We start from the raw sequence: 14,907 nt of genomic DNA on the forward strand, positions 1-14,907 counted from the left end.
TTGTTTTCTTGACATTGAGATGTAATCCATATCGAAGGCTGTGCTCTTTAATCTTCATAAGTAAATGTTTCAAGTCCTCTTCACTTTCAGCGATCAAGGCTGTATCATCTGCATATCGCAGGTTGTTAATGAGTCTTCCTCCAATCCTGATGCCACGTTTTTCTTCATAGAACCCAGCCTTTCGGGTAAAAACGTTTAATAAAGGAATAGGGAGCCAACTCAGGAGAGTGGCTGTCACTAAAGCAAGAGGCAGAGGATGTGATAGGGAGAAGCAGACAGGTAGACTCAATTGGATTGATCTTAAGACTGGTGGTTAAGTTCAGGGCTCCATTTCATTATGCTTTAAAACTTAATATATGATGTTTTATGCTCCACACACTGAGTATTAGCTATTTGGAAGAAAACTGGAAAAGCTCAGCCTAGAGTATACAGAAGAACAAATGAACAGAGTGGAGGCTTGTCCACTCTAAGTAAGCATAAAGAAAGATGTTGGCAAAGAAACTAAATGGATACTCAGAGTTAATCTGAAAGATGACCTTCTTGGTGTGAATACACAAGTCTTTTAAGGTGGTCATCAGCAGGGTCACCTGGACTCACCTGTGTTGTAACTTTGTAGGCTACGTAGGCATTCATACCATCTCCTGTGGGAGAAGAAAGCAGGAGAGGATTATTGTGTAAAGCACAGGAGTGTTAATCTAGCTAACATTTAACCAGGAATCATACACCACAGGAAGCCTATAGAAGAAGGAATACTTGTTTCATCTCTGAATTTTACATGCCATCCTACAGTTCAATTCCTACTTTGCTTCAGTGGTGCATATTGTGCCCCCACAGATGCTGGCTGGGCCCCAGTTTTGATTTAGACAAGAAAGTCAGTCCCCTGTTCCAAAACTAGGCTCCATTTATACCCTCCACAAAGCAGCACTGGATACTGACAATCCATCAGTTGTTACCATGCCAATATTTGGGCTGATTACACACATCTGACCCACACCAAACAATTCTCTTGCTGTATAAAGCAGGAGGAGGAGAAGGAAGCAACTGATGTAAAAGGAAACAAGTAGTTCTACCCTAGGCTAGCTCTGGGCTTGGTTTGCTCTTTTCAGAAATACCACCTCGGTCCCTTCCATTGGTGCTGGGAGACACTGACCTCACTGCTCAAGCATATTCACCCAGAGCAAAGGGCCTGGCAGGAAGAAACTTTGGCTACCTAATGTCACACAAATTTCCCTTTCCTGGAGGAATTACTTTTCTGAAAAACTCTTTGTTAAATAATTTGGGATTCAAGCAACTGTTTTTTTTTCTGTGGCAGTATCCTGACCAAGACCACTTGGGGAGATAAAGGCACTATTAATTATCTGAACACTGAAAGGCACGCACTGGAATCTAGACACAGATAGATTCTAGTGCAGGGTTATGGTGTGGGTTCATAGTTAGTTTTGTTTCCTTACTCCTCACCCTGATTCCTTCCAAACCAAATAGGAAAACCTTGTTAACAATTACCAGCTGCTTTAGTTCCTGAACTAGTCTTGGGGTGAGGAGACTGTAACTGGATCAAGAGGGTCAATTATTACAACCTGGTTTCAGTGTGAGGACTGGAAATGATTGCTTTTATAAAGTACACAAAGAAGTTGGAGATTTATACCAAAATAGAGGGCTTGCTTTCTCTACCTCTCCAACTCCGATCAAAAAGCTATGTAAAAAATAGCCAAACTTTAGAAATTAACTTTATACTGATTTAGTTTACATTACTCTTAATTTATCCCTTTAGTTCACTTCAAACCACTTAGGCTACAATGCTAAATACAAAGGTTGTTTACCACTGATGAAAGAAAGGGGAAAGAAAATTAAATTAAGTTTATAGAAAACGTATTAAAAAATTTTATTCATAGTAGAAAAGTCATATTCAAATGTTCAAAAGGTCAATCCCTGGCGAGTAATTTATTACATATATATTTACCAGAATTAAAAAAGAAAGTAAGATCAATCCCATAATTGCAGTGCCTGAAGTTTTGGAAATGTTTGAGTGCAAACACACAAGATGCAAAACAGGATCTTCATATAGTTTGCCTATAGGCTAGCTGCTTTGTCACAGTGGTATGTGAAAACAAACATACTTGCATGTGCATACAGGGCACACAAGATCTGAAAATGGGTTAATACAGCACTCTTAAAGTTTATATAAATTAAGAGACTAAAAGATAGCATATGCAAACTATCAAGGCTCCAAAAAGAATACCCTGATAGAAAGAAACTCTGATCCATTTAATGTGTATGGGAAAGAGAAGCAGTACATGTTGAATAAACCACAAAGACAGAAGGTGTTCTTATGAAGATCAGACCTCTAAAATGAAAATTGCTTTAAGTGGCTGGTTTCTTAGCATCTACATGACTAGAAATCTAGACTATGGTGTAATAGGATGAAAGCTTATCACCTTAGAAGTGATTTGTATTTAAATAAATCCGATCCATGGGATGTTTTAATTATTCTTTCTCCTGACTCAAACATCATGACTTGCTTAATATTAAAGCAATTAGTATTACTGATTTATAACCTGTCTTATGCCAGCAAGGATTTGAAACAGCTAATAACTAGCTTAAAATCAATGTGCTTATAAAATATGCATAAATATTAGAGAGGCAAAGAGAGAATTATATACATGCAATCCAACATTCTGGTCCTGGCTCTCCCATGAAGCATGTTGTGCCCAAAAAGTAAAGCTACTTCATTCTTTGGCCCTGAGTTTCCTCTGTCGTTAGATGAAGGGACTGTGGAAGATGCTCATAAAAGCCTACTGTCTAGTAAACATAAAAATTCGACATTTTAATGACAAACCATTTTGATAAATTATGGCCACATAAATTTCTGTTCCAAGTTTGGAATAGTAAGAGGGCTGGAAATTACATTTTTCCTCTAATTATATAACTAATACCTGTTGAGGAGGACAAACCTCTGCACAGCCTCCTCTGTAATGGTCACTACCTGAACAAGGAAAAGTTGAGGTGTATTGTTTGCTGCTCACTAGTAATCCTCACATGCTTGGGGCAGGGGAAGGCTATCCTAATTCAAATCTTAGCCAAAGTTAAGTAATGTGCTTTTTGGAAAATCTAATTTCAATTTGACCAACATTCAGATATTATAGATAGTCTCTTATCTATAAAAGAGAGATGCACTTTCTTTTCATCAGGATATGAAGGGTACATGATAAATGTAACAAGAGTTTTAAACTTGTGAAAGGAAAGCTCAGTATATCTAAATGTTAGAACATGTATTTTTAGGTGATTAAATGGAATTTGGAGTCCTGGTGTGGTGCTGTGGGGTAATGCACGGGACTACAAGATTGGTTTGAACCGCAAAGTTGGGGGTTCAAGCTTACCAGCTGCTCCTTGGAAACCCTATACAGGATCACTATGAGTTGGAATTGACTCAAGGGCACTTAACAACAAGCGGAATTTATGATCTTAAATGGGGGATAAAGTGTTCTCGCCAATTCTGTGGGAGAAGGCAATGTTTTGATTTTAAAAAGGGGATTTTTATAGAATTTGATGTCTCTGACTTTTCCCCCCTAAATTCAAGAGAAGTCTAACAGAAGTACTCATTAACTGCTGTTTCTAGCCTTAGACTCATAGCAAACCTGCTTGAGGTTTCCAAGGAGTGGCCTGGTGGATATGAACCACTGATCATGTGGTTAGTAGTCAAGTGCTTATCCTACAGCACAACACCAGAACTCCTTAGAAGTATAGCAAGGGGTATAAACTCACAGGAAAGGTAATGATGAAATACTTCACAGTGAGGAGCTCAGCTATGGAGCTAACTATCTAGACATTAGTGAAGTTGCCTTTCACAGTCAGAGTCTAACAGGTTATCAATATAAGGAGCCCCAAGAATGCTTACCTATTTTCTCGGGATCAGTTATACCGACTGTCAAATCAAACTGGTCCTCTTGTTCTTCTTCCTCTAGCTTTTTCAAGAGAAGATCATGAGAATTCATATAAAGAAAAGTGCTTAATTGTACCCTGTTGAAACCATTTATCACTACAGTGAAATGACGCAGCTTTCTATGTATCAGTGTTATGCTGTGTCTATTCCCAACAATCCTAATGAATCAACTCTCAAGTCAGTTCAAAGGTCTTGGATAAATCTATGCCATTGAAACTACTTTGATCATAATGAATAATTATTAAATTCCAGAATACCTATCTCTTTCAGGCTAAAGAAGAAATGAGAAAAGAGTATGCTCATGGATATGGGAGCTTCAGACACTAGATAACATTAATAACCAGGCAATAGACACCCTGCCCAAGAGACCTTTACTAGAAGCTGGCTGTCCACTAACCATAAAGATCTTCAAGAGTCATAAATATTTTCTTGGTTCACATGCGAGATAACTTCAAATCGTAGCATGTTGTTGTTAGGTTCTGTTGAGTCAGTTCTGACTCATAGCAACACTACACACAATAGAACAAACACTGCCCAGTCCTGCACCATCCTCACAACTGGGGCTCTGTTTAAGCCCGCTGTTACTGCCACAGAGTTTGGGGGTGGGGGTGGGTCCTTGCATTTAATTTTTGACGACTTATAATTTTCCTAGATTCACACTTAACACATTCTTCATTCTGATTACTAATGGATGCTTGCAGCTGTTTCTTCTCAGTTTGAGTTGTGCCCCATCAGCAAACGAAGATCTCAAAAGTTTTACTCCATCTACATCATTAAGGTCAATTCTACTTTGAGGAGGCAGCTCTTCCCCAGTCATATTTTAAGTGCCTTAAAACCCAAAAGGGTCAAATTTCAGCATTATATCTGACAATGTTCTGCTGCTATTCATGTGGGTTTCAGTAGCTAGCCATTCAGAAGTGCTCCACAGCTCCTTCATCCTGGTCTGGAAGCTAGGCTGAAACCTGTCCACCATGGGTGACCCTGCTGGTATTTAAAATGCCAGTGGCATTGCATCAAGCATCACAGCAACACAGAAGCAACCATAGTATGACAAACTGACAAATGGGTGTTGGAATGGCAGCATGTGTTCTTGGTAAGTGCTGTCTTGTCAGTTCTGACTCATGGTAACCCTGTGTAGGGTTTCCAAGGAGTGGCTGGTGGATTTGAACAGTTAACTTTGCAGTTAGCAGTCCAGTGCTTATCCAAAACATGCAAAAGAAATAATACCAATAATATATATTCTTACCTCCTCATAGCTTGGCTGGAGCTTAGAAGAATGTGTGTCTTCCTGAGATGGGAGAGAAATCAGAGTTCTGGCTGGTGTCTTTTTCTGATTACTTTGAGTGCTGTCCAGGGATAGCTCCACTGTGGCATCTAAAAGGAGTTGACAGTTTTAAAACAGTATTTCTTTAATAGCCGAGTTTCATTCTGTACAGCAAGAGACAAGAATGAGTGCAACTACTCTCAGTACTTAGAGATTCTTAAGCTAACAGAACAAAAGTCACAAAATGTTTATGTGGCTAAAAGGGTAGGCTGGTAAGAAAAGTGTTTTTAGTAAAGCCACCCCTATTCTTTCCAAAGTTTCCTTTGGAAACAACTACTTGGCTACTCTCTCTTATCTTGAATTTAGGCAAGAATCAGGATCAAGCAAAAACACTACACAGCCAAAATAAATGTGTTAATTTTATTATATATTACTCTAAAGGAATATGCCTTTAGAAACTTACAAAATCACTATTTGTTCCTGTTAAAATTGTTTGTAAAAGAAGAATCAGTTCAGTTACCTGCTTTACAAATCACTATGACAGAAAAGGCAGGTGTGCCACCAGCAGAAAATTTACATCGAAGGAGGGCTCAGGAAAACTAAGTTAGAAAAAATGGCTCTAAGCTACAAGCACACTGACACCTGGGGAAGAACAACAGTAGAGGGCAGCAAGGCTACCTTGGCACAGTTTATGTGTGCACAATGAAGGCTTTAGATTGTCTTGCAAAAATTAAATTATGTTTACTATAGCTATCCAAGGCAGGAAAGGATATGTAATATCTGAAAATCTTACTAATCAAAATAAATTTTTTTAAAAAGTGCTTAAGAGCCATCCTTTGGTTATCTGAACAGCTGAGCCGAACAAGTCATTCCCAAGTATTTAAGAGAGGAGATTTTTAAAACAGTATTATGCACCATTTTTAAGCATTAAAACTTTTAGACATGTAAGAAGAATGCATATAATTAGCATGTTATTGTGTGCCCTCAAGTTGTTTCTGACTCATAGGAACCCAGTACAGAGTTTCGGAGGCTGTAAACTTTTATAGGAGTAAAAAGCCTCTTCTTTCTCTTACCGAGCGGCTGATGGATTCACACTGCTGACTTTGTGGTCAGCAGTCCAATGTGTAACCACCAGGACTCCTAATTAACATGTTGTTGTTAAGTGCCATTGAGTCGGTTCAGACCCACAGCGACCCTATATAGGGTTTCAAATGAGCAGCTGGTGAGCTTGAACCTCTGACCTTGTGGTTCAAACAGACTTTGCAGTTCAGTGCAATAACCCACAGCATCACATGTCAGGGCTGTAGAATTCTTTGGAAAAAAAACCCAAAACCCACAGTCAGATGAGTTATGATTAGGAACACACAAGTTCCATTTATGTAATCTGGCTAATAGTATGGAAATGAAATAAAGATACTATCAATTAAAACCTTAGACTTACTAGAGAACTACTAAAAGTCTTTTGAAGAACTGCACATTTTCTATTGAAATCCACTTGACAAAGATGTTAAAACTTACATTAAAAAAAGTTTAATCTTTGAGCTCTTGGCTTTATCACAGAGACTCTGATCACCATTAAGCAATCATGTGGAAAACAAAATCAAAACATTAACATTTCCAGTCAATATCTAAAACATCTGAGAAGCTAATCAAGTCCTAAAATTGTAGAAATTTCTTCCTATAGATAGTAGTTCCTTTCTTCGCAGTGAGGCAAGTATTGGCTGCTTACAACACTGGTAGAGGAATAAAACAAATCAGAATCCTCACTAGTAATAAGTACTCGTATGCCCCTAATAAAGACTTTTATATGTTCATGCACAAAAAGCCAACTATGGGGGTAACTCACTGGTCACATTAAGTTTTCAGATTTTCTTATCAGGAAAGGGCATACGAAAGGCAGAAAATTCATATTCTTTTCAATTGGCCATGTAGCTAAAGATAATGAATTATTTGTATTTCTTGTCTAGAAACTTTATCCAAAAAAACTGCAGAAAAAATAGTGTGCATTTTAAGCTTCAAGGAAGAAAGGGACTGAAAACTCCTCTAAATCTTTACCTTCCTTCTTCTAACTTATCCTTCCTTTCACATCTTTTAAATTTCCCACTAGAGCTCTAACGTAGAGTTCCCACAAGACCTTGCCCCCACCACTGTGCTTTCTTTAGAGGATTTTATTCACATGGGACCTTCCACTTCCATGGAGACTCTAGGAAGATGACTGTACTGTTTCAAGTCTTCCCTCCCACTTCAGGGAAATGAGTACCACAGTTACAAATTGCTTCCTGGGAGCTTCACTTTATACTTTCAACTTAAAACATCTAAAATCTAAACTTACTTCCTCCCCAAATACCAGTCCCCCCCATCAACTTTGGTATCATTTCCCTCCTAATCCTTGAAGTCTTTGACTCTTGTCTTCAATCCTCATTTTTGAATACTTGTTCTATCCAACCACTAACACCAGATTTTGCTGCTGTCTTTTGAAAAGCTTGCACCTTTCCTTAGCTACTTCTATCACCTTAATTTTGGTCTTGGCCATTTCATTTTTGAACTGCTTGGTGATTGTCTTCTGAAAAGTCTCCAGACTTTGCCCACTACAATCCATTTTACATAATACCACTAGATCCATTTCCCTAAAACTTTACTTTGCCCATATCACTTTCCTTATTTAAAATAGCCAATGACTCAATTGGAGTTAGGATGGAAAATTCAACCTATATTTGTAATTACTGCTGTCAAAAATCCTCCCAAACTACATCTCAAGCTTATCTTGCATGACTTTTCTAAGAACCCATTGAGTTTCTTGTCTTCCAAACACATCTTATAATTCCTGCCCAACCCCATTTTGTATACCTTCCTTCTCCTTGTCTCCTACATAAATCCTGTTTCTTTTAGGAAATCTTTCAAAATCACTCTCGACCAGGGCTTCTCAATCTCTGCCTTACTGACATTTTGGGCTGAATAATTCTTTATTGTGAGGGGTTGCAGGGTGTTCATATGTATTCTAGGATGTTTAGAAGCACCAGTGGTCTCTTATCCTCTAGATGCTAGTAGCACTGCCTCTTCATTTGTGGTAACTAAAAATGCCTCTAACCATTGACAAATGTCTCCTGGGAGATAAGATGAGTTGAGAATAGGGTATCAAGTTGGTTCCAACTCAAAGCGAACCTGTACAGCATTTCTGAGAAGCAGTTGATGGGTTTGAACTGCCGACCTTGTGGTTCAAAGTCAAGTGCTGATTGTACAGCGCCACACCAGGAGTCCCACTCGTGTGGCGCTACAGGATAATGCACTGGACTGCAAGGTCAGTTTGAACTACAAAGTCAGCCTCTCCTCGGAAATGCTACACAGGGTTACTATGGGTTTGAACTAAACAGCACTTAATAACAACAACAACAATAAATGTCAGTAGTGCCAAATGTTGAAAACTGTGCTCCAGACTAGTATTTTCCAAAGTGCAGGTTGTAGCTCCCTGGTGGACTGTGAAATCAATTCATAATAAGTTGTCAAAAGGATTTTTAAAAGTGAAACAATCGAAATTTCCATATTGTATCAGAAGTAGCAAGGGCAAGTAATGTTTGTTTCAATTTTGTACAAGTATTTGGATTAGGACATAAAATGACTTTAACTATGAATCTCCATCATAAAAGTCTAAAATTACTCCCTTTAGTGTTTCTACCATTCCTCTAGTCATATTTCTATTATCATATAATAGCTATTTAAATCACATTCTTAACTGTATATGTATGTCTTACTCCCTAAACTTAAAATGATGACGGGGCCTGGACTTTACATTTTTTGAGTCCTCTACAATTGTATCTGACATTGAGTTATATTTCCAATACCTTTTCTTTTTGTTTTTAAGTTTAATTCAGCAATTTAACAAACCCATTTTCACACTTGCCTGCAAAGAGATCCTGTGGTTCTTGGTCTTGTTCCTCATGGACCCCATTTTCTTTGGAGCCATTGTTGATGGGAAGAAGTGAAGCAGTACTCTTTGGAGACTGGGGCTTACTCTGAAAATAAGGAGATGCTCTGAATAAAATAGTACTATGAAAAACAAACCCAACTTGCCTAGAAAGTGACTTTTAATGCATCCCTTACTGGTTCCTGTAGGTGTTTAGGGGGAAATACAGGATTACTTGTTAGCCAGTTCAGCTATATAAGCAGGAAATCATTATTAGTGAAGTAAATGCTGCTCACGGGTTCACAGAGCTAAAATAATACATTTTAGGGTTAATTTTCTAACAATATTATAATCTTGCTGGAATGTTCTATTTCAAAGCACATGAGACCACTGGAATGCGTACATACAGATAATTTTTAGAAGAACCTATCTCCTGCTCAGTTGATGACCTTTATTCTTACAAATGCTGATGGAGGCACTTTCTAGTGACCAGGAAACCTCACAGGAGTCCAGAATTAAAGCTGATCCTGGCTTTGTGTCTTTAGTCAAACTGTTAATTGAAGTTCAGTTATGTGACTACTACTGACCCACTGCCCACTGATAGGAAAAGGAAGGTATATCACTTTACATCTAATGCTGTTTCTAAGTAGCTTCTCATCTCTTTCTTACCTCACACAAACATAGTCTCTAACCATACCCCATGTCAGACAAGGCGAATAAAAGCCAGTCATGCTTAGACTAGTGGGCACATGGTGAAAATAAAGGCAGCTCACCATAGCATTTATAAAAACTCAGTGATCAGCCGCAAGCAAGGGTGGGGTGAGTTCCCAGCCTAATGCTGGAGTGAACAAAGCCAGATTGTGCACAACATGAACAAAAACTGGGAATCTGACTTCAAACGCCTTGGTGTGGAACTGCAGGGTTTTGAAGTCAGACCCTAAGGCCAAATCAGTTAAAAGACCTGACTTAAGGAGCCTCTTATGCAACATTTCTTTATAAATCTGAGGGAGTTTGTTTCCAGGGAAGGGGCCTTCTCTGACCCAACAGAACAAAGTAAAATGACAGATCTATCGGGGTCATTGAATTTGCTTTACCAATACTGGGAACCACCCTCCACAAAAGGGACAGTTACCAATATAAACAAAATACATTTACTAGAACTTTCCTATGCTAACATCTAATGAGTACTTAGTTGTATATGCTTAATCCCAAATCTGTTAGATAACTGTACAGACAGTGATCCTGGGTGGGTTTGAACTACCCAACTTTCGTTTTGCACCTGAGTGCTTTAATCCCATGCCACAAGGATTCCTTGTTATATAGTACAAGAATCTCAAAAGGGAATCAGCGCCCAAGTCACCAAATTTGTTCTCATTCACAAATATTAACTTCTGTGAGGGAGAGATTAAGACCTAAGATTGTTGTTGAATATATGAGGGGGTTTCAAAAAGTTTGTGGAAAAACAGAACTAAAAAGATAATGGAATTGTCCCATGAACTTTTTGGAGTCCCTCCATACGTACAAATGTTAATTTACTTTCAGCTTCTAAAGGAGACTAAAACAACAGAAAAGGCACAGGCTAGAATTTAGCAATGTAAAAAAAAAAAAAACCCCACTCCTATGATATAGTGTGGCACTGTACGATAAGCACTAGACCAAAAAGTCAGTTTGAACCACAAGGTTGGTGGTTCAAATTCACCAGCCGCTCCTCAGAAATCCTATACAACTTGATAGCACTTAACAACAACATGATATGGAGATGAATAAAGCCAGCTTTCCATTTTTCAGTACCATCTAAACTTGGAAGGTTAATGACTAAGAACATTTCTGGAGCAGTAAGGACAGCAGTCTCTCTCTGTTCTAACAAGAAGAGACAGACTCAGATGGATGGGATATTGCAGGGACAACTAGATACAACCTGCCTCTCTTTTTCCACCCAACCCCCTTTCCAAGGCCTAAACCTTAAATTGCTTGACCAGAACTGTGATCAAAACAAAGACCTGTGCTCCCTTTTTACGCTCAGTACCAACCTGTGAGAATAGAAAACGGATCCTAAGCTCCTCTCTGGGACACCATCCAAAAACCACATATCTGAATTCTAAGAGACTTGAAGACAGTTGATTACTATACTTCTCTAATCTTTCCTATATAGTTCTTTTACAAAACTGAACTTAAATTTCTGTAAAATTTTGTATCCAGTTTCCCTCCTCTACAACTGTATTTCCTCATATCATTAAAAGCTGTACAAATAAATACAAGGAAGCTGCAAGTCACCGCATAACATGGATGAACCTTGAAGACATTGTTGTTGTCAAGTGCCGTTGAGTCGATTCCAACCCATAGCGACCCTGTATAGGGTTTCCAAGGAGCAGCTGGTGAGCTTGAACCGCCAACCTTGCAGTTCAAACAGCTTTGCAGTCTGGCCCATTAACCCACAGCGCCACACCAGGACTCCTTGAGGACATAAGATTGAGTGAAATTGTTGTTGTTAAGTGCCATCGAGTTGGTTCTGACCCATAGTGACCCTGTATAGGGTTTCCAAAGAGCAGCTGGTGAGCTTGAACTGCCGACCTTGTAGTTCAAATGGCTTTGCAGTCTGGCGCACTAATCCACAGCACCACACCAGAATTCCTGAGTGAAATTAGTCACAATAGGAGAAGTACTGCATAAGATCACTATGGTAAAAGACTAAGAAAAAGAACCCATATTAAAGGGGGGTGAGGTGAGGGGAGGGAGGGGAAGGTGGAGCACAGGGTAGGGAATAGACACAGGATAGTTTGCGTGCTAGGGAGGGGGGCAATACACAAGAAGTGGAAGAGCAAGGTAGATGGGAAAACAATTAGGCAGGTTTGCATGGTTTAAGTAGGACAGAGGTAAATAATGATGTATGCACAACCTTGGAACAACAGGGCTCTGAGATACAGGGAATGAGACATGGTTGGAACGGGCAAAAGGGAGAAATAATGTTAAGATGCTTGGCTCTCTTTTGAATCTTGGTTTCCCTTGCATACCATTATAAAATAGATACTTGAAGGGGAGAGAAAGGAATAGCCAGAAATATCACCATAGAAATCTTGTAAGTCCATCTTCTGCCTACAACTGATTGGAATACCTAAAATGGGGATACAACATGCCCAGTGAAGGAGGCTTCCTGTGGAGTCTCTGCATTACATAAGACCATAGGTAGAATCCTGAACAGCATACACAATCTTCAGAAGTGGAAAATTTCCCCTGGAAAGGACAAGCAGACCAGTCTGGAGTGGCTAGAAGAACAGAAGATACTTCTTGAAAGAAAGACCAACGGGAAAAATACAAAGCAGTAATAGTAGTCTGACTGTTACTACAAGAACAAGCAAGTTGCTCAACCAGGAGACATCAAGGCACTGGTCGGGTCCCCTCAGCGAAAACCCCCTACCAAGACTAAAACTCAATGGGAATACATAAGCAGATGTGTGCTTTGATTGGTGACCACGTTGGTCACCGATATGGGGAAGTGAGGGAAAAACAGCAATGAACCTGCAAGCTGAGCCCTACAACGTTCAATAGACTCCTATGAACAAGGGTAGTGACCTGGTTGGCCAGCAGTATGGCAAGACCTGGGAACTCTTGGGCCCAGAGGACTACAGTGGAGAGTGAAGCGTCCAGCTGATAAGAAGAGAGGGCACATGCATAAAAACACCCACACTTGCAGATAATACCCACTCGATCTGACTTTAATGACTGGATAATCAGAGCTCAACTCGAAGAACAAAGAAGAGGAAAAAAAGAGTAATTTGATACAATTTGATGAACTTGACCTATACCTATGGATGCAGTAGCACAAAAGAGGGATCAAATTTTTATAGTGAGGATCATTTCCACCCCCTCCATACATAGAGTAGACAGGGATGGACAACTTGGACACTGGCTACCCAAAATGGTGGGGCTACAAAGGCAAGAGGTGACTGGTTTACAAACTTTCAAGAGGGAGCCTAGATCCAGAGGGCCCGGAGGAAGGTAGAATCTCCACTGAGTAGTATCCAATCTGTCTGGGCGGGGCTGATGAAAGGAAATGGGGACAGGTCTCTTGTGGTACAACAGTGAATAACTATAACCAGGACTGACTGTGAGGGTTGGAAATGTACAGGTAGATGTTTTATAGCAAAAGGAGGGGAGTAATTGACTTTGCAGTCCAGGAGTGGAGATCTCTAGGATGAGACGAGTGGAGTGTGGAACCCTACCCAGAGAAACAGTGACACCAGAGATGGAGGCATAGATGATGACGTGGAGACAATGGAGCGGCTGGGGATTCTAGACCCAGAGAGGGAGAGGGGCTATGTTCTGACAACCGGGGTGGTGGGGGTGTCAGGCTTACAGGGTATATACCCTTTGGTTGGTTGAGGATGGATGGAGAGGATTGTAACCATGGCAATGAAACACTATATGATGAATGAATGAATGAATGAAATCCTAGGTGGTGGTAATGTGCCGTGGAGTCGGAACCGACTCATAGTGACCCTGTACAGGGTTTCCGAGGCTGTAAATCTTTACGGGAGCAGAACGCCTCATCTTTCTCCAACGGAACCAACTGGTAGTTTTGAACTGCTGACCTTGAGGTTCACAGCCCAATTCGTAACCACTACGCTACCAGAGCTGTAAAGCTAAGGTTCTCCTATGTAAACTATCACATAACTCACAATAAAACATTAAAAAAAAAATTGTACAAATATATTACTTTTTGTGGCTTAATTATCTATCACATGGGTATTGTTACTATAGTTAAATGTGATTGAATCGATCCATACTCAGAGCAACTCTGTATAGAGTTTACAAAGAGCAGCTGGTGGGTTTGAACTGCCGACAATGTGGTTAGCAGTTCAGTTCTTGTCTTACACTTATGTCACTATGAGCCAGAACTGACTCTATGGCATCTAAATGTTGTTTCAGGTGAATCACTTATGTGGTAGTATCTACCAGTTGGTCCTTGAAAACTCTATTTAGGGTCACTATGAGTCAGAACTGACTCCATATATGTATGACTATATACGAATTTGCTGTTAAGTGCCTATTCAGGGTCACTACGAGTTGGAACCGACTCCACAGCACTTTAAGAACAACATATTAACATATATACTCACCTAGACATTCATGAGTATGTTGTTGTTGTTGTTAAGTGCCATGGAGTCGGTTCCGACTCACAGCGACCCTGTACAGGGTTTCCAAGGCTATAAATCTTTACGGGAGCAGAATGCCTCATCTTTCTCCCGCGGAACAGCTGGTAGTTTTGAACTGCTGACCTTGTGGTTCGCAGCCCATTTCGCAACCACTACGCTACCAGAGCTCCTGATTCATGAGTATATATGTGGGTATATAGGTGGGTATGTTGCTATTGTTGTTAAGTGCTGTGGAGTCAGTTCTGACTCATAATGACCCTAAATAGCTGGTGAATTTGAATGCTGACCTTGTGGTTCAAACCGACCTTGTGGTTCAGTGCTTACCCTACAGCGCCACACCAAGATTCCCATATGGGTATTGTTGTTGTTGTTAAGTACCGTGGAGTCGGTTCTGACTCATAGTGCCCCTGTACAGGGTTTTCAAGGCTGCAAATCTTTACAGGAGCAGAAAGCCTCATCTTTCTCCTGCCAACTTTTCAGTTCAAATGACCTTGCAGTCCAGCACTTATCCTATAGCACCACACCAGGACTCCATGGGAGACTATAACTAATATAAATTAATTTTTTTATATATTATAGTTGTTGCAGATCTCAAAATATCGTGGGATAGAGTAGAACTGCCCAGTAGGGTTTCCAAGGCTGTAATCTG

General features: G+C 39.9%; 1 protein-coding gene across 2 annotated transcripts in view; it reads right to left on the reverse strand.

Annotated features, from left to right (window-relative positions):
• The window catches only part of SNX1 (sorting nexin 1), a 46,828-nt gene that overhangs the window by 14,278 nt on the left and 17,643 nt on the right, over positions 1-14,907 (reverse strand). Inside the window, exons 2-5 of one of the 2 annotated variants that reach the window (XM_006831547.1) lie at positions 9,103-9,214; positions 5,187-5,314; positions 3,896-3,962; positions 598-641 (exon numbers count right to left, since the gene is read on the reverse strand). In XM_006831547.1, coding sequence (XP_006831610.1) covers positions 598-641; positions 3,896-3,962; positions 5,187-5,314; positions 9,103-9,214 — 351 coding nt within the window. The remainder of the gene's footprint in view (positions 1-597; positions 642-3,895; positions 3,963-5,186; positions 5,315-9,102; positions 9,215-14,907) is intronic. The other variant, XM_006831548.1, reaches the window with a different exon arrangement.

Source organism: Chrysochloris asiatica, unplaced genomic scaffold (assembly GCF_000296735.1).
Source record: "Chrysochloris asiatica unplaced genomic scaffold, ChrAsi1.0 scaffold00004, whole genome shotgun sequence".
In the NCBI taxonomy this organism is placed as follows: Eukaryota; Metazoa; Chordata; class Mammalia; order Afrosoricida; family Chrysochloridae; genus Chrysochloris; species Chrysochloris asiatica.